At 41.9% G+C, this 26,339-nt stretch overlaps 1 protein-coding gene across 3 annotated transcripts in view; it reads right to left on the reverse strand.

The window, feature by feature from the left end:
* Positions 1–2,142: 2,142 nt before the first annotated feature.
* Positions 2,143–26,339, reverse strand: part of LOC137290521 (ornithine decarboxylase 1-like) — a 28,295-nt gene continuing 4,098 nt past the window's right edge. The window contains exons 1-11 of one of the 3 annotated variants that reach the window (XM_067821530.1): positions 16,719–16,835; positions 13,919–14,035; positions 12,400–12,496; positions 11,830–11,906; positions 11,145–11,317; positions 9,700–9,837; positions 8,868–9,033; positions 8,274–8,445; positions 6,725–6,855; positions 5,690–5,901; positions 2,143–3,725 (exon numbers count right to left, since the gene is read on the reverse strand). In XM_067821530.1, coding sequence (XP_067677631.1) covers positions 3,665–3,725; positions 5,690–5,901; positions 6,725–6,855; positions 8,274–8,445; positions 8,868–9,033; positions 9,700–9,837; positions 11,145–11,317; positions 11,830–11,906; positions 12,400–12,496; positions 13,919–14,014 — 1,323 coding nt within the window. In that variant the 5' untranslated portion in view covers positions 14,015–14,035; positions 16,719–16,835 and the 3' untranslated portion in view covers positions 2,143–3,664. Of the gene's footprint in view, positions 3,726–5,689; positions 5,902–6,724; positions 6,856–8,273; positions 8,446–8,867; positions 9,034–9,699; positions 9,838–11,144; positions 11,318–11,829; positions 11,907–12,399; positions 12,497–13,918; positions 14,036–16,718; positions 16,836–26,339 lie in introns of those variants that run through there. The other 2 variants (XR_010957221.1, XM_067821529.1) reach the window with 2 other exon arrangements.

Below are 26,339 nucleotides of genomic sequence, written 5' to 3' on the forward strand. Positions count from 1 at the left end.
CGGTCACGGTGAGACACCGACAAGGACACACATTGTGTGTAGCTACATAAGGTGCGTGTTCTCGTGAGACACCAACCAGAGCACACTTTGTGTGTAGCTACATAAGGTGCGTGTTACGGTTTTACGGTGAGACACCAACCTCAACCCACATGGTGTGCAGCTGCATGTGGTACGGGTTATGGTGAGACACCAACCAGAACACTGTAGCAATATTAGGTGTGGGTCACGGTGAGACACCAACCAGAAGACACGTGGTGTGTAGTTAGATAAGGTACGGGTCACGGTGAGACACCAACCAGTACACTGTAGCAACATTAGGTGTGGGTCACGGTGAGAGATCAACCAGAAGACACATGGTGTGTAGCTACATAAGGTACGGGTTACGGTGAGACACCAACCAGAACACTGTAGCAACATTAGGTGTGCTTCACGGTGAGACACCAACCAGAAGACACGTGGTGTGTAGCTACGTAAGGTACTGTTTATGGTGAGATACCAACCAGAACACACATTGTGTGTAGCTACATAAGGTGCGTGTTCTCGTGAGACACCAACCAGAACACACATGGTGTGTAGCTACATGAGGTGCGTGTTATCATGAGACACCAACCAGAGCACACATTGTGTGTAGCTACATAAGGTGCGTGTTAGGGTGTTACGGTGAGACACCAACCAGAACACTGTAGGAACATTAGGTGTGGGTCATGGTGAGAGATCAACCAGAACACATATGGTGTGTAGCTACATAATGTACGGGTCACGGTGAGACACCAACCAGAACACTGTAGCGACATTAGGTGTGCTTCATGGAGAGACACCAACCAGAAGACACATAGTGTGTAGCTACATAAGGTACGGGTCACGGTGAGACACCAACCAGAACACTGTAGCAACATTAGGTGTGGGTCACGGTGAGACACCAACCAGAACACTGAAGCAACATTAGGTGTGGGTCACGGTGAGACACCAACCAGATGGCACATTGTGTGTAGCTGCATAAGGTACGGGTCACGGTGAGACACCAACCAGAACACTGTAGCAACATTAGGTGTGCTTCACGGTGAGAGATCAACCAGAACACACATGGTGTGTAGCTACATAATGTACGGGTCACCGTGAGACACCAACCAGAACACTGTAGCAACATTAGGTGTGGGTCACGGTGAGACACCAACCAGAACACTGAAGCAACATTAGGTGTGGGTCACGGTGAGACACCAACCAGATGACACATTGTGTGTAGCTGCATAAGGTACGGGTCACGGTGAGACACCAACCAGAACACTGTAGCAACATTAGGTGTGCTTCACGGTGAGACACCAACCAGAACACACATGGTGTGTAGCTACATAATGTACGGGTCACAGTGAGACACCAACCAGAACACTGTAGCAACATTAGGTGTGCTTCACGGTGAGACACCAACCAGAAGACACATGGTGTGTAGCTACATAAGGTACGGGCACCGTGAGACACCAACCAGAACACTGTAGCAACATTAGGTGTGGGTCACGGTGAGACACCAACCAGAAGACACATGGTATTGTGTTCCTGCTTCAATATAGTAGTTGAAGAGCAATTTCTCTCCTCGTTATCCGCTAATTTGGGTCAGCTTTGCTTTCACATTGGAAACAGATAATAACAGACACAAAATGCACCAACCTTGCAGCTACAAATATTCACCAAACTTGCAAAGAAGAACAAACTTTGCAAAGAAATATTTTCCCCACATATTTAAATAAAATATTTTTAAAAGAATATGAACAGTACTGTTTCAGTCCATTTTATCACTGTCCAATTACCTGATGTGCATTCAAAATCATATGCGTGACTTCTATGTGATTACCCCGTCGACGTTTCGAATCCCTCATTCGCATTGATTGTGAGTTTGCTTGTCAGTGATATACCCGTGCTGAAACGTTTCACCAAAATAGTGTAAGCATGAAACCAGGACCACTTCGGGATTTCCTTTAAGAATGATCTAACACGAGACGATATCCTATCAATACAACATAAATCTCACTCACTCGGTTTAAATCACAGCGGACGTAAGATGTATATGACTGTGTTTTGTAAACTGTATATATTTTGAGATTTTGCTCTATCATGCTCATCTTAAGAGGCACATTTTAATTACAGAAACAAAATAAGTACTACATTTATTTCAATTAAATTACGAGGCCGACCGACACAATAATCAAATAAGTAAAGAACAACATCAACAACAATGAAATACAAGAAATCCCTGAAAAACCAAACCAAAGCAATAAAAAATAATTTGGAAGATTCACAATTACATTCAAGCATTTAAGTGGAATATACGATACAGACACACAATTTTATCGTCACGTAAGTTACAAAAACAAACCCAAAACCAAAAGAGATCAATGTGGAAGTAAACATGAAACTCAATTTCTAAATAACCATCACCAAATCTTGAATAATTTGACCATATACATAACACTCAGTTCATAATGAATGACATAATTCTCATATATAAACACACATGTATATCACATAATTCTACTGTATTACCTTCTCATGTTTATGAGAAGGCATGAAATGTTTAAATGACATCTGGTTGTTGTCTCCAGTGAAATAATACAAAAGACATTCATTTCAACAGTTGAGGTATTTCCCAAAAATGTAAATCAGTGTTTGACTTCGCAGAAACATGCATATGCACAGTGGAATATCTTGAAGCGAGTTCCGTTTGGTGGGGAGTTTATAGATGATGATGGGATGCCTCTCACATGACTTGGGACTTGACCTTTTGACGATAAGAAATCAGAATGAAACAATGGTACTGACATCATAGGTAGAGTTGTTGTAAAACATTTCAATTAACAACCTCTGAACACAAAGAACACAGAAGTCTTCATGGACGACAATGCCAGGCCACAAGTGACACCGGTTAATTCTCACGTCAGTGCCCTAAGCAACTCTACCTTAGTCCGCCAAATCTGTATCCGAACATGTTTAAGACATCATGACAACACGTCAGATTGAGATCCTCCATTCGAAAAGCTTGATGTGTTGGAGCATACCATTGGTCAAGAATGAAACGCTCAGTGGGGATGGGGTCACTGATGTCCTTGTAGTTCCAGTCGCAGAATCCCTCGGTCTATGAATCTCGCTGAATATGTCTGTTGTTAATGAAACCGAATCCCTGTCTCTTTGACTCTCTGAATATATATGTTGTTGATATTTCTGAATTCCTGGGTATGTATATGTCATCCAGTTCCTTTATCTTGTAATTTATTGAATGTGCATGTGTAAAACTGCAACTAGTGTAAATTTCCTTCTAATCGGTATTTGGGGAATCATTTCAATGCAAACATGCAAACAGTGTACTGTTGAATGTTATGGCAAATTTACTACCACTAAGGTTGACTGTCCTCGATGAAGCTACTTCACTGCATTGATGCTCTAGAATGCCAGAAATAGGCCAGTTATATTCAAGGCATATTCATTAATGTTCACATTCCAAAGGTAAAAAACAATATGTGAGCAACACAACGTCCTACCACATGAATGTAGATTTCAGTTTTTGAAAGAGGAACCGATAATATTTGAATGTGGCAGTTTGCATAAATAAGATGAACACTTCAAGTCAAACATCACTCTTGATCAGCTGGGAATCAGGAGAGGATTCTAGAGGATGTTATGTACTTTCAGAGCGATGTCGATTCATCGGTTTCTGTCTTTGCTTTAAAACTGTTTTCCTGAAAAGAGGAATTACATTCATACTGTGCAAGACATCACAGCAGCATTAGAAAGTCTGTCGTGGCAAGGCAATGTGGTTTAATGCGCTAGTTATAATACCGTCTTATATATCCTTCAGTGAGTCTATCATCTTCCTGGTTGTCTAGAAGTATATATATGAAGGCCTAGTCCAATAACAACTTTGGAATCCTTACTGAATTTCAACGAATATATACTACAAACAAAAAGTATAGGAACACTCTTAAATGTGACAGTCATCTATGAACGTGGTGGAGTCATTTATCCTGTAAGGTAAATGAAACCGGCTCGACGTCTTCAGGTTTCTCCCTCTGTCATTCACAGACTGAGGGACAGGTTCCAATCCACTGGTGGAGTACAGGACAGACCTCGGGCTGGAAGACCCCGAAAAACATCAAGGGCAGATCCCCGATACGTTCTGCCCAAGCCCTTAGGAACCTATTCACAACTGCCAGTGTTTAGTTGGCACAAGCTGCATGGGAAGTCTGTCTTACACATGCACTAGGTTGTTGTGTGTAGGCGTTTGAATGAAACATGGTGCAGCTATGTTTCAGCACCTCTGTTTTTGTCTGTTTTTGACAATGTTTCTCTTCTCTCTAACTCAACGAATAACGTATGAGTTGCTTCACTGCATGTACTCATATGTCGTCTAAAGTGTCCAGTCAACACACAAAGCTGCATTTACGTAAACGTATCAACGACTTCACAATGTTTTGTGACGGGGTAGAACAGGCCTTCAGCAATCCATGCTTGTCATAAAAGGCAACTATGCTTGTCGTAAGAGGCGACTAATGGGATCGGGTGGTCAGACTCGCTGACTTGGTTGATACATGTCATCGGTTCCCAATTGCACAGATCGATGCTCATGTTGTTGATCACTGGATTGTCTGGCCAAGACTCGATTATTTACAGACCGCCGCCACATTGCTGGAATATTGCTGAGTGCGGCATAAAACTAAACTCACTCACAATGTTTCAGTTTAAATATGATTACCAAATGTGTTCCCATACCTTTTGTTTGTAGTATATATCACCTACAATGTCCTCTTTGGGATGCATAAACATTCTCTGTACCTATATGTGATAATAAAAATGCGTCTTTTATAAAGCTCCAAACTCCACAACAGGTAGGTTTATCAAGAGCACAGCACGTTATTAACCTGCATAACCCAAGCTGCCTCTTAGGCGCTAGACGGTTATAGTCACATGAATAAGGGAGTCCCATCCGGGATTCAGCCGCCTAACCTGTTAAGCCACTGACTTTGTGTGCTGGCGATTAGGTGCCTGACTCTGAAAGTGTGGGTTCGAATCCCGGATGGGACACAATCCAACAAAAGTACTAAAATGTGATCCCAAATTTAACATATGTTACATCTGACCTCTTTCTAAATGGCTTTGTGTATTCATCATTGTACATTTCACGCGTAACAACATGTTGGCTGAGAAAATCAGTGGAGTGAGTGAGTGTTTTCTGCTTTCACTGATTCATACCAAAACAGCTGATTCATTGAACTCGTGTCTTTAAATCGGGTTATGGGTAATTAACAGAATAACACACTGGACATGAATGCATGCGGAAACCGTGTCACCCTTGAAACTGAAATGATCGAAACTGAAAATAATGACTTCATCGTTATAATGTTTTCCTGAAATACTCGTGCCTTGTGAGACCAGTGAAAGGCCGGGGTAGAATAGGCCTTCAGCAACACATGCTTGCCACAACTGGGGACAATGTTTGTCGTAAGAGGCGACTATTGAGATCGGTCGGTCAGGCTTGCTGACTTGGCTGGCACATGTCATCGGGTCCCACTTGCGCAGATCAATGTTCACTGGATTATCTGGTCCAGACACGATTATTATAGCTGGAATATTGCTGGGTGCGGCGTAAAACTAAACTCACGCAATCGTGCCTTTCGAGTCATTCTGTGCATATCATCCGCCTTACCAGATATCTTCATCACATATGTAATGGCACTCAGGCGTTGGCATTCCGTTGAACCGCGACTGGAGACTGATAGTGTAGGCGCCCATGTTTTCAAAGTAGAACCAGTCGCCGATCTGGAGTTCTGGTAGAGCGACTTCCTTCAGGACACAGTCAACGCTGTCACATGTCGGACCCCACAAGCTGGATGTGAAGGTCACATCACTAGCGGGTTCCTGAAGTAATGGTATCTCTATAAGAGTCTAAACTGAACTATTCAAAATTTACAGAATTCATGTTCTTACATAACGTGTCAGAATACTGAAGTGACCAAGCCGGAAGTAATCCTTGAACAGCATAACCTTCTCAGTATATATAGGTCTCTCATACTCATTTAACCTACGCCCTGCCTCTGGATCCCTTGACGTGGTTCTCGCTGTTCAAATTATCTGCCCTTGATTTTTATTAACAGTTATGACTTTTGCTGTACTACAAACAAATCTCCTTGATAGATCGGCAATGTCAGAAGCGTGGTGGCCACTTCCATCATGACAGAGCTGCGAAAATCGAAATAAAAAACTTTCTGAAGGGCAAAAGGATGTTCATTTTTGATTGAAAAGGTATCTGCGTGTCAATAAATACTAATGGTGGCTTTAGCTTTCTTAACATTGGGAGTTATACCCGATGTTTGATTGGCCCGTAAAGTTTCAAGGGTGAATAATTTGAGATCGCACAAACCACAACAATGGATCCAGGAGCTGGTGTATGTGTACCGAAATGCCAGCACTTGTGCTACAGAGGATAAGAACACAGAGAAACCTTCGGCAAACCTACGATCAGTGGAATCCGGGATGCATCTGTTCAAATCAAATTTGACTCGCTACCGGTTTCAGTCACAGAATACCCATGAACTTCAAAAAGCAAACTACACGTACGCACGCACGCGCGCGCGCGCACGCACATACAAACACATATATTATCATCGGTTTCACTTTATGCTTCAAAGTTTTGCAATAGGTTTAGTTAAAGCTTTATTGGATCTGTACATAAAGCGTTCACCTTAACTAATCGTGGTATGAAGCGAGAGACTTCAAAGTGAACAAGACCGAACGATCCATATGTACCGTCATTCATATAATACATGTACGTTGGCTTGTCGCTGCTGAGCTTCTTCGGGTCTAATGTCGCCACTGTGAATACAATAAATCTAAGCCATTTCTGTGAACATGTAGATCTTACTATCATTTCTCTGTCATAATTTTGGTTTCAGTAAAGGAAAGATTTTAATGATTACCCAACATCCTGAATGAGTGGGTGAATGAGTTTAGTTGTACGTCACACTCAGCAATATTCCAGCTTTATGGCGGCGGCCTGTAAATAATCGACTCTGGACCAGACAATCCAGTGATCAACAACATGAGCATGGATCTGCGCAATTGGGAACCGATGACATGCGTCAACCAAGTCAGCGAGCCTGACCACCAGATCCGGTTAGTCGCCTCTTACCACTCAATGGGTTTTCTTTTTTTTTTTTATAAACATAAATATTTAACTTCACCAAGGGTAATTTGTTGAACGTGTAAACTGAACTTAAGCAGAATCCTCGCAAACCTTTGGAAGCGGGATACCCTTGTAAATAATAGAACTTGACCCTCGTTACCTAGAGGGTCAAAAGTCTGCTTGTGTGAGTTTATATGTCGCGAAATGTCCTTTCTCAATACAAATTGTTCGTTGTATTTTTTATCGTTTTCTTACGATCGTCAGTTTGTGTACTACAAATAAACTGACTAATGTGCCATCGTTTCGTTCTCTTCTCTGCCCCCAGAGGACAAAAATATACCGTTACAAAGTAGAGGATATTGGACTTACGAGATTTATCCAATGCAAATGATGAAGCCAAGGACGAAACTGATGATGACGAGAAATAAATGGGAAATGTGACAAGTCATGTTTGTGACATTCCTTTGGAAATGTTTAGTCTGTACGGATATTGAACATATGCCGTATTGGGACCAAAAAACTACTGGAATTCGTCCTTTACTAAAGTGTAATCCCAAATATGACACATGTTACATTTGAAACCTTCCATGGCATTGTGTAACCATAGCTTTCGGCCGTGGGAGGAGGTGCCAATTTTCACTCACAGAGGGGTACACAAAGTACGCAGTCTAGACTACCAGTTGCGGTGGCTGAGCGGGTAGCCGGCTGACTTTGTGCGCTGGCGATTAGGTGCCTGACTCTTAGGGTGCGGGTTCGAATCCCGGATGAAACTCAACCAAGAAGTTGATATGACCATTTTCTAATGGCAGTGTGTAATCATAGCTGTGCGGATACATGTTACTTTTTCTCACATGCATAGGTTAGCGGTATGCTCGCAAAATAGAATATCTCCTGCTTTCCTTAATGGTATATGTTCAACTGAAGAAAACTGAAGTTGAATCATGCTATGTGTACGTCAAGATGGACCTGATGGAAACTCTATGAGAACATTTTGGTCACAGAAGCGGAGGCTGAGTGACGTGTGATGCTTGTGTTACCCGCCTCCAATGTATGTGAATCATTTTGTTTACTTTTATACTACATGGCAATCGCTAAAACATTCACTCACGTCCGTGTGGATCTGTTTTCTCTGCGGGGGTCGTGCACATTCTCTTTGCAATCACACTTGCCACCAAGGTGAAGGCCGACGATGCAAAGTACCGTCCCGGCTCTGCTATGACCTTAACATTCGAGCTCAAGGGAAAGAACGTATCCAGAGATTTATTCAACACAGCGGCAACCTGGAAATATATAGTATAGGCGGATCCAGGGACGGGAGGTGGGACGTGTGGAGGGGGATTCAGGGATGCGCAACCACCTTTTTGTCCTGAAGGTTTATGACTCGTGAAAGCGGACGAAGTATGCAGTCCCTCATTTCTCAAAAGTGTGCTCCCCCAACCCCCCACCCCCACTTCTCTCCTTAAAAAAACTGTATTGAAAGGCATATCATCGACTGCGTGTGATTTGTTGTCTTTATTTATTGGGTGCGTGTGCGTGTGCGTGTGCGTGTGCGTGTGTGTATCACTTTATCGTATTTGGGAAATAATGTACGTGGCAGCTGGTACAGTTCGCCTATCACACCCATTCACTTCCTACGTTTAACACCTGCTGATTCCATCTAGACTCTTTCTCCACCTGGACAAGGGAAGGCAGTGTGCGTTACCTTTTCAAAACATATTGGTGCTCCAGGGTGTCCATAGAAGCCGCCGCCAAGGTCCAGGGTGTTAAGTGCGAATCCCATCTTTGCTGCAATCTCAAACACTAGATGTGCTCTCCGTAGAGACTCGAAAAACACCCCCGGGTCCTCTACTCCGCTGCCCACATGGAAACTGGTGGTAAGAGGACACACAGGCATGCATGTACAACGTCATATTTTCACTAGCACAGATAGAGAATACTGGAAACGAAAATGCATGGGAATTGTGAACAGTTTGACTGATGTGTCCATCATTGGGGACATTAAAACACAAGCGGCCGTAAAATACTATACATTTTGCAACGTGCTCTTTCAAGAAAGACTGACGATTGTGTACTTGAGGTTATATTTATCATCTGTTACCTACAATGGTATCTGCACATTAGAGGTGTCCAAGGGGGGATAATCGGAGGATTTACATTACTTGTTCCAGAGATGGTAAATGCTAAGTCGAATAGCATAAAAACGTGACATACGATAAGAATGAAGATTTTTATGGTTATCAACTTCTTTGTGAGAGAACACAACGTTTCGGAGTTAATGCTTACTCCTTCATCATGTGATGAAGGAGTAAGCATTAACTCCGAAACGTTGTGTTCTCTTACAAAGAAGTTGATATCCATAAAAATCTTCATTCTTATGTATTTTCACTTCTAAATGACATTCAAAGACGTGACATACGATGGTCTTAATAACAGACGTGCTTTGAGTAAATGGATGATGAGAGTTCGCTCAAGGTTCATCTGACGATATGAAAGGTAAAGATATATGTCTGGACATGAGGAACCAGGAAACTGACCTAACTCCAACAACATCGAGGTCAAGGTTCTTCGCTGTTCCCAGGAGACCGCTGACGTCACCAGGGTGGCAGCCAAACTTGGTCGACAGGTCGTACAGAACGTCATTGTTTGATGGAGTAGCAATCCTTAACAGGAGTCTGCAAACACCATGACACATGGAACCACAAGTGATCAGGTAATTTACTTGTAGCCCAAATATAATTAAAAGATAAAGATGTGCCGGGGATATCCTATATGACACGACTAAGTATATGTGCATGTATACGGCAGGAGTATACTTGTATATGTGACGGTCAGATTGTGAAATTAGTCATTTCGTGAAAAGACAAAAAATTCAGTCATTTCGTGAAGTGCCAAAGAGGGTCAGTCATTTCGCGTCATTTTGTGTAACAACAATCAACATACTTCAGTCATATCAGGAAGTTTCATATCATCTGTATGTGGTGGACAAGGGTTTGTGAGGTGTGACTGCTCTGGACACAGAAAGTGTCAAATAAATAGTTGTAAATGCTTCAGGTCAAACTGAAGTGCAATAGTCGCTTCCACAACGCTGTTAATAAATACGTGAATAATAATAAGTTGAAATTATGACATCCTTTTGTAGATTAAGTTTTAAGTGAAATTTCATGAAATGACTGACGCATATTGATTGTTGTTACACAAAATGACGCGAAATGAATCCCCCTCTTAGTCATTTCACGAACTGACGGATTTAACAATCTGCCTGTAACATATGTAGGTACATCCTTGTAGTTAGTCTCGGTTGACAGAGAGAATGAAAGGTATATCATTCCTGCAATGGACCGAAGCACGTTGAAACGAACGCGAGGACACATCACAACATTAGAATAACATGAACAGGACACTTAAGAATCATCAACATGACATTTAAGAAACAGTCAAAGTATTTGCAAAGTATTTTTATGTTCGCATCTACCACATACTTTCAACAGTAATCTGAATTCAAATTAAGAGATCAGCCTTGTCGTAAAGGCAAATTAGGACAGATCAGAGCATCGGAAACACACATATGGTTACATATAGCACTAATGAAAGGAGTCGTCAGCGCCAGTCTCTTAATATGAGGTATCTAGGTATCTTCTTGATTGTGAGCTTTCGGTTCAATCTGTTGTAAAGTACCAGACATATGATATAATTCATGACTTAAGTAACCGTCACATCGGAATTTCCCAGCGATGATGTTGTACAGCACTGTCAGAATATAATTTTGGTAACAAACGTCGTATAGATGTGTTCCCTTTCAGGCAAAAACGTCAAGTAGAAAAAAATGGGGAAATTTAACACTCCCAAATATTGGTAAAACGTTAAAAAGTATAAATCGGATCAAGAATCACTCCATAACACATAACACAGCTCCCAGTGCTCTTTCTTCACCATGCACGTGCAATATCTGTTGACCAAATACGTATACTCAGGTGCGTACCGTGCTAGTGGATACGTTGACTTGATCTTGTAGAGTTCAGCCTCGTTGTCAAACGTCATCAAATCTATGTTGTTCCTTGCCGCATACTTAAGGTGGGAGATCTGCTTGCATGGATTGGCATACACAACTCGTGCCGGGGCCACGCCCATCTGCAATACGGTGCCTATCTCGCCCTGCCAATATTGGTATTGAAAATGTATTTTGTAAAGTTTTGAGGTTTAAATATTTTGATAAATATGATAAATGTGTTTGAAATATCTGACATATTTTCTTCCTGCATTTGCAGGTTTCGTATTTATGGCATGGTCAAAATGCACTCCGCAACTTGCAAATGGATGAGAAGGTATCAGACAATCCAGTCATTGACATCATGACCAAATGGGACACTAAAAGCATCAACGAGATCAGCGAGTGTCTGAACCCAAACCCGTTAGTCGCGTCTTCCGACAAGAAAGGGCTTCTTGAAGACCATTCTATCCCGGGGACTGACAGTATGGCAGCATTGTAAGCGAAGGCAATCGTATTACATCTGCAAAATTCCGTTGCCCTCACGATATTCAGGGAACATTTACTTTAAAAATATGTGTCGAACATATGCTAATTATAGCAAGAATTCGTACATCCCGGTGACTAAAATTCAGTGCATCGGCAGCACAGATGCTTCACCATCAGAACACGATTGTACCTTGCTTGCACAGTCGAAGCCGGTTCCGAGTAGGGAGAGAACTTGTAGCAATATTGGATCAGCGTTGCACTTGACAGCTGTGGTGACGGAATAACGTGCAAAAATAAGGATATGCAGGTGTTTTCAGAGCTACAATTACGAAACGTAAACAAATGCGCAATTGATGATAAACAGTATGATGACGCCTGGGCAAACACAGATTTGCAAGGAGGAGAGCACAACTGATTCCTTGGTGGGTTCTTGTTTCCTAGTGTAACTGTTTTGACGCAAAATCCTACGTGCATGTATGAAGTAATTAATTACTTACGTGGAAATTCGCAAAACATTTACTTTCATTTTACAAATTGCTCTGACCCTCTGAAAGTAAACTTCTATTAGATTATATTAACAAATATCCAGTAAATCCAGGAAGGATTTTTTCCCTTAACATTGTATCAAATACACTCTTTAAATATAAAGGAAGTGTCCCCTTAATAGTGCTAAGTGTTATCGTTAAGACGGTGATTTTGTTACACATTTCCTGAAATATCTCTGTCAGCCATTTCTCTAAACCTGGAACTATTCACTTACCGTAGAACGGCGTCACCCTTGGCAGCAGTCTCCTCCAACGCCTGTAGTTGTTTACAACGTCAGCCAGGTCGACAAGGAAAAAGGCATCATCGCGGCCCTACAGCGTGTGGAAATGTTCACAACAGGCCTTACTTCAATACACAGTGGGAATATTGGTAAAAGCGGCGCAAAACCACTCGCTCGCTCGCTCACTCAATACACAGTGAGGGGTTCTCCTTAAACAGGACGATCATGTCTCACAGTGTGACTGACCACCCCATCGTGTCCCGGAGACAACTATGATACAGGCCCTCAATGGCAGTGTGAGGCAAGATCGTATCACACAGTAGCAGTTCAAGGAGTACTAGATTATTGGATGACCGTGATCGTTTGAAGTTGTAGGCAAGTACAAAAATGGGTAACATATCTTTGAATACTCTGTGAAAACAGATATGGTATTGGAAAATATATTTTACCAATAACATATCACACAAAAGTATTAGTACAGGTAACATGTTGAAAAAGATGCAGTGGGCAATATACTTATGCTCTTATAGAGAAACTTTACGCGCTATTTTGGAGTTTACTCACTGAGTGCATATTATTGTTTCAAACATGAGATCATTGCTTAATTACAGTAAAATCACCATTTTTCTAAACATGATTATCCAGAAAATGGTTGGTAAAGTCACAGGGGGCTATTAAAGCCACTTGGTCACAGTAAAATGTCAGTATCTGGTGTGACCACAGTAAACATCGATAACATCTCGGGAGCTGTGACCCACAGAAGATAGGGGATGCTGCCTTGAGGAATGGTTTGATACTCTTGCTGAAGTGCCCTGTGCAGTTCCAGTAATGTCTAAAGTGGCGAATTACGCTGGTGCAAGCGTCGATCAAATGTTCAGTAGGGTACATTTGGGTGATCGAGAAGGCCAAGGTAACACCTGAACAGTTTTTTTTGCTGGAGGAAGTCCTGTCAAACACGTACGACGTGAGGTCTAGCACTGTCAAAGATCAACCGTTGATCAACATTGACGAAGGGAACAACGTAACGTTGAACTGGTCATCTTGCAAAAGGTCTGGTTTCCAAAAACCAATTGCGCACTGTCTGGTCTGAGATTCGGCGCAGTCCCGGGCTTTGGATTGTTGTGGATGATGCAGGCGGTTTTAATGTTTGAACGAAAACGTCTCAAGCGTAGCCATCTTGAGTCTGGTTGACCTGACCTGGATCTGTCATTAACACTCCCTGTATTGTTGTATCAGGTCCGTAAGTTTGAGATGGTCTGTCTGGACACGCTGAAATGCCTTGCCAGCTCATGTCCCGATGGCCGTCCTTTTCAATGGCGTTGTGTCGTTTAGACTTTTTATTCTGTTGTCGTCTATAAAGGTTTAAAGCAATTCACACGGAGTACCACAATTGTGGCTTTATAATGCCTACAGTCATAGATTTCAGCTCAAGGTGATACACAATTTTACATGATACAAGTGCATTTCATGTAGGGTTCACGATGATGTATCTGTATTTACATTACACTCTTACCTTTTGATCTGCAGACCTTGCCATCTGGGCAATTATGTCCGACCTCGAGCAGCGAGAATGTGTTATACGGATCTGGTGTCCATCCATTTGGAACATGCAGTATGTCACACAACAGTTCTGAAAAGTCACAACTATTTAGTATATAACCCTCAGGTGGTAGTCCAGAATAGGTTCACAAGTCACAATAAACAAGAAAGGCACTTTAGTGGGGAGGACGTGAGATGATTTGGGGAGTGCAACTCCGTAAAAATCATTATCAACCCCCCAGCCATAAATTATGAACGGTGCACAATTCCACAAAATACAGTTTTTTGCAAAATAAAAATAACCCTTCAGAAACATGTTGCAAAGCTCATTGCATGAAACGTGACTTCATTATTCCTGCAGTATATCATAACAAACACTTTCCATGTGGAAATACCACCAGTCATCGTTTATCGGTATATGCCGTGACGTCTCCAGGTCAGTACAGATTAGCGTAAATATTCTCTGAATCGTTGTTCTTGAAACCAACTATTCTGCATGTTTTGATTTGGTGGAACAGTGCTGTCATGTATATATATGTACGTTCAGTGCTTGTAAGTTCGATATGGTTTCTTAGTCGTTTTTACATTCAGAGCTTGACTGCTTTGTACATTTGTCTGAGAGTAGCTGGCCGCCCCAGAAAGCATTGGTCAACGACGTAAAACAGTTCGTCCTGAACTGTCTAAAATGGTTAGATAATAGTATGGTAATCAAAGACTGCAAGAGCAAACCAAGTGTTAACTATATATATAAGGTGTGTGAGGTGTCATCCATTTTGTTCTGGGGAGGTGGGGCGGGGGTGATCAATTTTGGGCACATGTTCTGGAGAGCTGATCATTGATTTTGTATATGACAAGTAGGAGTGGTCATTCACATCATAAGCGCAACTCCGTAAAAATCATTATCAACCCCCCAGCCATAAATTATGAACGGTCCCTGACTGTGCACATTATGTAATTCCACAAAATACAGTTTTTTGCAAAATAAATATAACCCTTCAGAAACATGTTGCAAAGCTCATTGCATGAAATTGGATGTCACGTATCGCGCTATCGCGCGTGGCACATGCACTCTTGTGCACAATAAAGTTAGATAATAGATAATAGTATGGTAATCAAAGACTGTAAGAGCAAACCAAGTGTTAACTATAATTAGCAGGTTTTTAACACCGTTCACTGTCAACTTTGCTCCTTGGAAAGGTTGTGTCTATCATCTCCAAGTAAAGGAAGCCAGCTTTGCTTGACTCCTGAGAGTTTCTAGGACTTCAGTCTTGCCCCACAACAAAGCACATGTGATACACGTGGTCTCAACTTAGGCAAGTGCGTTTGTTCAAAATTGCCTCTGTCCAACCAGCAGTAAATTGGACATGTGCTGTGATACAATATTAGTCTGAGAGTGATTGAGAGGCGACTGGTTGTGTTCCAGAGGGAGTCTTCTGTACTTGTTGGTCAGAGGTGTATGTGTCATCGCTTTGAGCATTATATATACATAGATATATACACAATATAAATGGACTTTAGTATCAGGGACTCAGACAAAATACGCTAGATTTTGCAAAATAATCCATGCTATCTCGGGTACTGTTTATACATGAGCTGATGTATTGTACAACAACTTTGTAACTTTGAAAACATAGTCGCACGTTCAATACGCATCTGTTCACATGCACGATATTTGCGCATAGTGTTCCCCAATTTGATGCAAGATCTGCAAGTTTACAGTTTGTGGAGAAATTCATCTTCAGTGTAACAATATGTATATATGCAACATACAGAGAATGTTTCTAAACTTTTGACAGGTAGTCTGTTTGCAGTAAAAACGTATCGATGAATATCACTTTCAACAAAATAGTTAATCGTCTAAAGTGAAATTAAGATTGCAAATCCTCACAGTTTTACCTTGCCAACTGAACATTCAAACATTCTTCAACTTACGATAAAAGCTGTTTAACAAACGTTTCAAATGTCTGTTACTTGTTTGTATCACAAGGGGTAAGCACATTAAAAGAAACACCGAGAACAAGTGGGGTAAATGCTTATCACGCACCGCACATCAATCCTTCTCTTTGTTCTAATACATGGTATTCACTTAATATATAGCTATGCAAGACCGCCTATAGGTTATTGATATACTGGAAAATGGTCGGGGTGTAGTGACCGATGAATTCAATGTTTCACACTCAGTGAGTATACAATACTATGGAGCAAGTTAAAGAAAACCCACATGTTCACACTTGACCGCGTTCTTGGTTAACAACAAGGATGATTCATCCGAGACCATACCCAGTGGAACATTCTCAGAATCAAATAAACTGCATGTCATACATTTAAACTCTGCGAGGGACGCGTTGTTGTGCAACCCCCAACCAATCCACGGTATTGCCAACATTCATCAATGGTGCTCGCAACGTCGAAATTTGATTATAGAAGAGTTATAATACTTTATGGATCGAGTGCTCACTATTGCTTGAAAACGGTATGAGGAGTTATACCGAAAAGTCGCATCAGAGAAATAAAGAAGTTGTTATCCAAAAATCATTATACTTTTCTGTTATCCATCAACTTCTAAAATGCCAGTCAAACAGATCGAAGTGGGATTAATCTTTAGTAATGACTAACTTCCTTGATGACAGTGATTCTGTCTGTCTGCTTCGGAATGAACCTCAATGTCAACCTTGAGCTCAATATGGCAGAACGATACCCACTCAACATTGTGTTATGAATAGTGACTGGACGGTACTATCAAATCAGTGGTGCTATCGGGACAGAATACTCACACCCTTTGTCCCTTTGGCTGGCGTTTTGCCTGTCCAGTCCTCCACGCCGGTGCTCACGAATGGTTAATGCTCATCTTCCTCGGGACGTCTTTCGGAGATACATACACAGTATGGAGTGATTGGCTGTTTGCTAACTCGATGTGGTATAGATACAAAAAGAACGTTGAAACTCCCCAGCTTTGCTCTACGCGCATTCATAATCATTGTCAGTCATACCATCATCTACTTCACAACCGGCTGTAATGAGTTCCATTACTACCTTACAGCTGTCACTAAATACTAATACCTTAAACAATTCTGGACATTTTAAAGGTACTTCCATGTATGTCCAACTTTTCATACTTGTCTATCTAAAGATAACAAAAAAATCATTTGTAATGAAAATGGTGGATTAAACATTTCCTCAAAGTTAAAAATACGCACAAATGGCACATCCTTCTACCAATCATCTGTACTGATTTCCACATTAACAGTCTGGCTTTGTTTGAAAATATTCGTTAAGGCTCGAAAAACATTGCGGGATGCTTTTCACAAACACTATTCTGTACATGACGAAACATGTTCTGTTCTTCCAGGGAGCATGAGAGACCACTGAAATGAATATGTTAACTTGTCTGGGTCATGGAAGGTGATAGATGTATGAATAAGAACAACATGTGTCCTTTGAGTTATGTTTATGTTTGTACATATACTGGGAAACCCTTAAATACTAAGCCGACAGAGACATATTGATAATACACTATATGGCCATTGCTCCACGAGGCAACGATTCATGTCATAAACGCGTTATGCATTGTGTCATGTTAGTGTATGAACGGACGCTATATGATTACAAAGACACAGGAAAGATGTATTATGGTCAGTGTGTGTGAACGGACGCTATATTGTAACAATATATATAATTAATTATATTTGACCACAGTGTATATAACTGATGCTATATGATCACAGCGTATATGACTCATGCTATTTGATCACAGTGTATATAACTGATGCTATATGATCACAGTGTATATAACTCATGCTATTTGATCACGGTGTAAAACTCATGCTATCTTATCACAGTGTATATAACTCATGCTATTTCACCACAAAGGTATAGGGAAGGATGGTATATGAAACGCATTGTACAGGAACGGATGATATATCATTACAGTGGTATAGGAACAGAAAAGATGTAATGATAAATGCTGATTGTGATGGTGAAGTACGTACGTTAATTAGGAATTTTACAAACCTCTTGCTGTTACATCATTTTCATTGGCATTACATCAAGACTGTGTATTCTTTTATTTCAATACTGTATTCATGAAGTACTCTAGTGGAACGATAAATCTAAGTAGATGCACACGTATGCATACGGTTAGTGGCAACCAGCATATGTCACACGTTGAAAACGTTAAATATTAATTGAAAATATTCACACCAATACTTCCGAATACAGTGTACCTTCTGGGCGATGCCTTTTTGCATCAACTTTGTGATATCTATTTCATGCCGTTTTCTCCCTACGAATAACAGCCCTTCCAGCATATAAATGAATCTTGTGACTGCCAGGTCTCGCCATAGTCGACAGTCATAGCATTCATTTCACAAACGAGAAAATGTAGTCTCATAATGCATGTTATAATGGTGTTATGCTTTAGAAATATGTGTAGTTTGCGATGCGAAAATTCAACACTAAATAATTCAATGCTAAATATGTTATATTTGGGGTTATACTTTCTCAGTGACGTACACGTTCTGTTTTATTTTCATATCGGGCTAGGTTTTCGCGCTTGTGAGATTAATCGGGCTAATCTTTTAAACATCACTCGAAAGTTGAATATTCACATCCTATTCGCATGTTTCACATCGACGTGATGCTGGTCCCTAGGGCTATCTGGTGGTATCATCAGGAGTGACAAGTCTTTACCGGGTTCGATGCCGGGGCGCTTTTAAGCCCGATTTATCCCGATTTACGGCTGTAGGTACTTGTCGTTCGTACATCGACCCCAGGGTTTTGTCTTTGACATGGGTCGGAAGCCCTGTGTCTTGACTTTCGCGTCATGTGGCTGTCGTCATGTTTTCCCACTCTTACAGCCACCCAAAACCAAAGCCTGTGCGTGCGGCGGGATGACAAAACAGCTTAGGAGTGGATGGGTGGGTGAGTGAGTGGATGAGTGAGTGAGTGAGTGGATGAGTGGATGACTGAGTGAGTGATTAAACATACCTACACATACACTTACGAATAGAAAGCCAGAACTGCCCATTAGCTTTTGGTGTCAGGTGTACGCCATCCTGGCTAGCAGCGCAGGTCCCATCCTCATGTGCTGGCTGTGTTCCCAAAGGGTGGCATCCAGACAATTCGGAATGGGTTAGTGATTTAGTGTAGAGAGAAAGACGTAGACTTCCCGTTTTAATTTTATGTTATTTTGATTGGAGGTTAATGGTTTGGATTAGAGGGGAACGGTGTTAGCTTGTCCTTTTAATTTAGCTTGCACCATGATAACCATAGCTCACGAATTCAATACCCATACAACTGCCGTACATAATGGACAGATACCTGATTGCTGTGAAGGCACACTTGAGTCGACGTAGGAAGGAGGTCGTGGTTCTTCAAGTACTGTTGGCAGTTGAGCTGCTACACGTGATGAACAACACATACTACACTTTACATCAACATGCATAAAAGGTAAGAATGAAGATTTTTATGGATATCAACATCTTTATGAGAGAACACAACGTTTCGGAGTTAATGCTTACTCCTTCATCAGGACTCCTTCATCAATCACCTGATGAAGGAGTAAGCATTAACTCCGAAACGTTGTGTTCTCTCATAAAGAAGTTGATATCCATAAAAATCTTCATTCTTATGCATTTTCACTTCTAAATGACATTCAAAGACTTGATGCATAAAAGGTCACAAAACGTCAATGTCCGCCTGGTATGACACTACAGCAATAGACCGCTCATTTCCCATATGCCACATCTTAGGGAATCGCAAAGATTTGACACGGCAAATCATGAACCACCACCAAATCGCCTTGGAGCCTCCTGTCAAGACTCGAACGGGTTTGCCTGCGCCACCTACCGTTTGACCATCATCGCCTCTCCTCTCGGGGTCGTCCCCTCATCCTCTGTGCAACACCAGTGTTTTGCCTGCTTCTAGGTAAAATCACCGGCGTATGCACTTGCTCACGGGCAAATCAAGACTCGAACGGGTTTGCCTGCGTCAGCTACCCTTTCACCATCGTCGCCTCTCCTCTCGGGATCGTCCCCTCGCCTCCTATGCAACACCAGCATTTCGTTCTGCTTCTCGCAAACTCGCCATTGAGCCCCCTATCAAGACTCGATAGGTTTCAGTTCTGCTACACCATGGCCGCTTATAGATCGAGCGTCGGTAGAAGGAATGATGAACAGTATGATCAACCAAGTGCTTGATCATGGTGGAGGTCGGAATTATCCCCCTATGCACAACCTTGGGACTTCCATCTTTCCAACCTCCGTGGACAGACGTAGAGGGCAGAGTCGCAATTTCCGCATCGCCGTTCCCGTCCCGTCTACGTTCGTGCCCGGGGAACGTAGGCATTTTCTGAGCAGTGGCCAAGCTGGCTCGGGTTCCCCTTGTGTAGAAAACTACGTGAATACGTTGGACGATAGCACACATTTTAAAAAGTTTAGATTTACTTTATTTGAAAAGATAGAGCAACGAAATTTTGCATGTACCTCCGCCATTAAATGGACTCTCTGGCAATACCATCCAATTTGACATCTGACTTTTAGAAAGGAAGTTACATAGTATGTTTTAAAAAAGTACAGCAAAAAACGACTATTTTTTCGAAATAATTGTGCAATATTCTTTACAATTTTCAGAATAGATGAAATCTGTTTACACCATGATACCAAAAATCTACTGATACCAAAAAATGTATGCTACAGACTAGAGTGCTGCAGTTAGAAGCGGACGCAATAAGGCAACACGAGAGCAAATGCGCCATTGAAGGCCACAGACGCAAAAAGCGGCGGTATATACGGCCATGTGTAGAGTCTCCAATATGTATATGTGATACGTCGTTAGAAGCAGATTTGAAAGGGCATTCATATGCATTATGGACATTTAGGATCGCAAAAATGATATAAAAATTATCAACGAACTTCCGCTACCGGCGCCGTTGCGACGGAACATGCGGCATTACATACGGACAGCTATGCACAACATTGCAGACGTGCATGTTATGCATTGCCAGAAACCCCATGGAAAGACCTTTCAAATGAATCATAGATATTAGAAATCCAAAGAGGGATAACGAAATTAGAACGAAAGTCTACTTCCGCTACCGACGCCGTCGCGACGGAACTAACATGCGGCATTACATACGGACATGCCTAGCATCTTTGCTCAACGTCGCACATGCACATGCCATTCACCACCAGAAGCGAATTGAAATTCTCTTTCTAATGAATATGAGATATTGAAAGCCACATCAGGCATGTAAACATTATTAACCAAGAAATAATGCTCTGATGGTGTTGGCGACGCACAGGACATGCTGCATGACACGCAGACGTTTGCAGCTTGACATGTCCGTGGACTTCGTGTTTTGCATTTGAAAGCAGAGAATAGACATAGAAAAATATAGCTGAAAAAGATATACTATGTTAGATAAATAAAGAATTGTATGTTTGAACCAAATATATCATGAAATAGGCTTTTGCGGAACCACATAAACGAAACATTGTTTTAAATGCATTGCATATAGCGCAGAACGGATATAGAAAAATATAGCTGACATAACACAATAGATACATAAAGAATTGTATAACTGAACCAAATATATTATGAAATAGGGAACCACCCCAACGAAGAATGAAGATTTATGGATATCAACTTCTTTATATGAGAACACAACGTAGTTAATGCTTACTCCTTCATCAGGTGATTGAGAATGGGGTACAGAGCTATATTTATATGTACAGGTAAAACAATAACAAAGTAACAAGTGGAATTAATTAACGAAAGCTGGAAGCCAGTATAAACAAGCGCTGATTGGAACCCGACATTTATGATAACAATGATAGAAGCCAATGGTAATACATTACAGATGATGGGATATGTTTACATAACACAGGTAGGGGGTAAGGACGATGTACATGATTGGGGAAAAGGATGGAAGTCAATGGTGGATGATGTTTACATAACACATGATTGGGGATTAAGGAAGATGTACATGACTACTTGAGGGTTGATGGGCATGTTTACATGGGGGTTGATGATGTACAAACACAAGTAGATGAGGACGTACACGGGTAGATTGGCTATACATGAATTACATAGATAGAATGTACACAGATAGATGAGTTTAATTTATCAATAAGTCCCAGGCACTTGGTAGGTACACTCCCTGGTCACGGTTGATTGCTGGTTTCTGTCTCCGGATCTCGATGACTTCTTGCAGTTTCCTTTGGCGCCAGTTGTTGTTGTTGGTAGATAGTATCCTAGTGTCCTCCCATCGGATTGAATGTCCAGGGTTCTTGAGAATGTGTTCAGAGATGGCCGATTTCTGGTCGAGTTTGCTGACAGAGGTCTGGTGTTCCTTCATTCTGGTGTTGATTGGTCTCAGCGTTTCTCCAATGTATAGGTCGCCACAGTTGCAAGGGATCTGGTAGATGCATCTTCTCGGGTTAGGGTGTTCACAGCTGGGTCATTTACCGTTGGCTTTTAGGTAGGTCTTGATGGTCTTGCCACTGGAGAAGGTGACATCGATGCTGGCTTTGGTCTTGATGAAGCGTGATATTTGATGACTGATGGGGCCAAGGTAGGGTATGGTTACTCTGATGGGTGATGGAGTAGGCTTGAGGCGGGGTTCTCTGTCCTTGAGGGTCTTGTTGATGGTGGCTGTGACGAGCTGGGGAGGGTAACCGTTAAGTGTGGTGAATGTCTTTCTGAGGTGGTCCAGTTCATTGTTTAGGGCATCAGGATGGCAGATGGCAAAACGTTGTGTTCTCATATAAAGAAGTTGATATCCATAAATCTTCATTCTTATGCATTTCACTTCTAAGACTTGATACGTCACCCCAACGAAGCTTTTAAGAGCTATTTGTGTTAACCAGCACTCACCACGTGGAGGTTGCTCTTTTAAGAGTGCCATTTTTCTTCTCCTGCACCATTCCCACAACAGCAAGTTCGAACAGCGAACCCCTTTACTACTGCTGTATAAAACTAATGGGTCGAAACTGACATTAGGATATGGAATTACAGGCTATAACCTACTACTTCTATCCTACGGTTTTGGTTTGATCTACTCTCTGGTCTAGTGTCATTTGGCTTTTCCTGCACCATTCCCATAACAGCAAGTTCGAACAGCGACCCCCTTTACTATTGCTGTATAAACACTGGGTCGAGGTCGAGGTTATGGAATTACAGGCTATAACCTACTACTTCTATCCTACGGTTTTGGTTTGATCTACTCTCTGGTCTAGTGTCATTTGGCTTTTCCTGCACCATTCCCATAACAGCAAGTTCGAACAGCGACCCCCTTTACTACTGCTGTATAAACACTGGGTCGAGGTCGAGGTTGAGGTTATGGAATTACAGACTATAACCTACTACTTCTATCCTACGGTTTTGGTTTGATCTACTCTCTGGTCTAGTGTCATTTGGCTTTTCCTGCACCATTCCCATAACAGCAAGTTCGAACAGCGACCCCCTTTACTACTGCTGTATAAACACTGGGTCGAGGTCGAGGTTATGGAATTACAGACTATAACCTACTACTTCTATCCTACGGTTTTGGTTTGATCTACTCTCTGGTCTAGTGTCATTTGGCTTTTCCTGCACCATTCCCATAACAGCAAGTTCGAACAGCGACCCCCTTTACTACTGCTGTATAAACACTGGGTCGAGGTCGAGGTTATGGAATTACAGGCTATAACCTACTACTTCTATCCTACGGTTTTGGTTTGATCTACTCTCTGGTCTAGTGTCATTTGGCTTTTCCTGCACCATTCCCATAACAGCAAGTTCGAACAGCGACCCCCTTTACTACTGCTGTATAAACACTGGGTCGAGGTCGAGGTTATGGAATTACCGGCTATAACCTACTACTTCTATCCTACGGTTTTGGCTTTATCTACTTTCCGGTCTACTTTCACCCTTCCACCTACTTTCCATGATCTACTTGTTTCTCACCTTTTGGGCTTTATGAACTTGCCTTTACCTTTGCTTTTCCCTTTTCCCTTCCCCCTACCTTCAGGGTGTTGGGGCTGGGGCTGGAGCTGGGTGGAGGAATCTGTTGGAACTAACGCCAATACAGATTCCTCAGCGTTTGATGTACCCGCTGCTTGTTGGATAACATCTTGCACAAAAGCACACTCACTAGCAGCCTGTAAGGGAGTCTTCCTAGCGCAGTACCTATTGACAGTCTTTTGGCCATGTGCAAGATAGTCACTGGCCATCTTACGTTTTGCAGCATCATTGGGATGCTGCCTTGCCATTTCAGTCTCCAAAGCTTTCCGAACATCCGTGGCCGTAAATGTCCTCCGTTCGTTTTCCAAGTTGGGTTTAAGGAAACATCTTGTCCTCTTGATAGCGGGCCAACTCGAGACACGTGTTTCCCCACTTCAGTGCCGTCCATTCTCCTGAAGAAAGGCGATTTGTCCGGTAGAGCATCTTCAGGCATGTCACCACGTACATATTGGCGGTAATCCCTGAACATGTCGTAATCCTCTTTGGACAAGCTTAGGGTGACCAGGAAGCTCATGGACGTCTTGTGGTCCATGAAAGAAAGTTGGTACCTCCCGGCAACACACCGTGCCTTATTGAAATCTGCCAACTTCCTACATGACGGCCCTGAAGGTCTCTGGGCATGTCCAAGTTGAATTATCCCACAAGACAAGTACCGCATCACCAGGCGCTGATCGTCCTCAGATGGCCCGGTCCAGGATGTCCCTCACCTCTTGTCTGGTTGCAGGATCGGTATACCCCTTTTGAACAACGGAAATGGGCGGCGGTTGTTTGGTTTCATCTCTGAATTCTGTAACAGAAGGACCTCCTCGCGTTTATACTGGCTACAGACACCTGTATATGAACAATGCGTAGCACCTAAGCAAATTATCGAAAACCCTGGGGGACATTTGAACATACGTTTGACAACTGACATGCAATTTTCAATGCCACCTGCAGAAACCCCATTTTGTGAAAGGACCGTGTTAAAATAATGAATTTCATCTACGTGCTCAAATATATCAAAGTTGATACAAGCCATATTACTATTTGGGAAAACATGTTTTTGGATACAATAGAAAAACGCGGCGACACGTGTCACCAGCATTACGCCCTGCTTTTTAAGAATATTGGTTAAATATTGAGCCAACACTTTCAGGGAACCTATCGTATAAGCCAGTGCTTGTAATATTAGCCCTGTTTTGTGTTTTCTTTGTAATTATACCGAGTACCACTTCTGGTAGACCCAGTTAAACCAGCACTGGTACTCGGCATTGGATTACTTGTTGAAGGAGAGGCTGCAGATGCGCCCTCTCCTTGAATTGTGTGGCCAAAGTGTTTAAGTACCCTTATGTAATCAGGGATTTGATTTTTGTTGACACTGTATGTGCCACAAAATGCCAATAGAGCCGACATTGACACAATCTGTGAAGCAGTATAGGACTCGCTACGGCGGCGATTTTGGGCGTGTATGACGTGCAGACCAGGAGTAGAACTACCAGGATAACATTGCTTTAAATGCGCGAGGCCTTTATAACACTTTTGACAAACGACAGATATGTTTGTGGAAGGCATACTTTATTATATTGCTAGGACACTTACTTTCTGGGAATGATTGGGCACTACAGAAGAGGGTCTGGATGTCACAGTCTTGGACAAATTAAGAAATAAACTGCTTATACAATATGTCTATTTAGGGAATAAACCTAGTAATGTTGAGTATCAGTTTGATAAAGTGAGCAACGTAAATGACTGAAAAATGCAGAAGTTAAGAACAAACGAGATGAAAAAAAGTAAAGTTCACTTGCCAATGGTGATTGCCAACGCTGACTGGTAGTGATCCACTAAGACACTTGGTCTGTGATGATGAAATTGCAGTGAAATGCATTCCCTTATGTTACCACGTCGCGGTCAGACAACCAATGAAATGGTTCAGATGGAGTTCACGTGGCCAAACCGGATGTTTCTACGGGGGAGGAGGAAACTGGAAATTGTCCATCTCCATTCCATGCGTGATGTCCATTTGGAGGGGCATGAGCATGCCAAAAGGTGTGAATTGCCCATGCCAAAGAAATTATATACAGAAAGTTGAAGTCAGTGGGGCGACGAGGTTTAAAATCACAAAGTAGCGGCATGTCAAAAGGAAGTGACCCAAGCTGAGTGATTATAACCATAAGAGAGCGAGGCAGGTGACGAAATTACATTTGCTGATAAGTAGCATCTCCAGGGTACGGAGATGTGAACACAGACGAGTGATATACAGCTAATCAGGTAATAATTAAGGTAGAGAAGAACGCACAAATACAGTTACATAATTCCGCGCATTGCCTGATTAAAAGACGTTCCTAGAATGCATATTATAACGTGACATAGACGCACTTTCAAGGGCTTTCAGATGCATTTGAAACATTAAATTT

This window comes from Haliotis asinina, chromosome 7 (genome assembly GCF_037392515.1).
Source record: "Haliotis asinina isolate JCU_RB_2024 chromosome 7, JCU_Hal_asi_v2, whole genome shotgun sequence".
NCBI classification, from domain to species: domain Eukaryota; kingdom Metazoa; phylum Mollusca; class Gastropoda; order Lepetellida; family Haliotidae; genus Haliotis; species Haliotis asinina.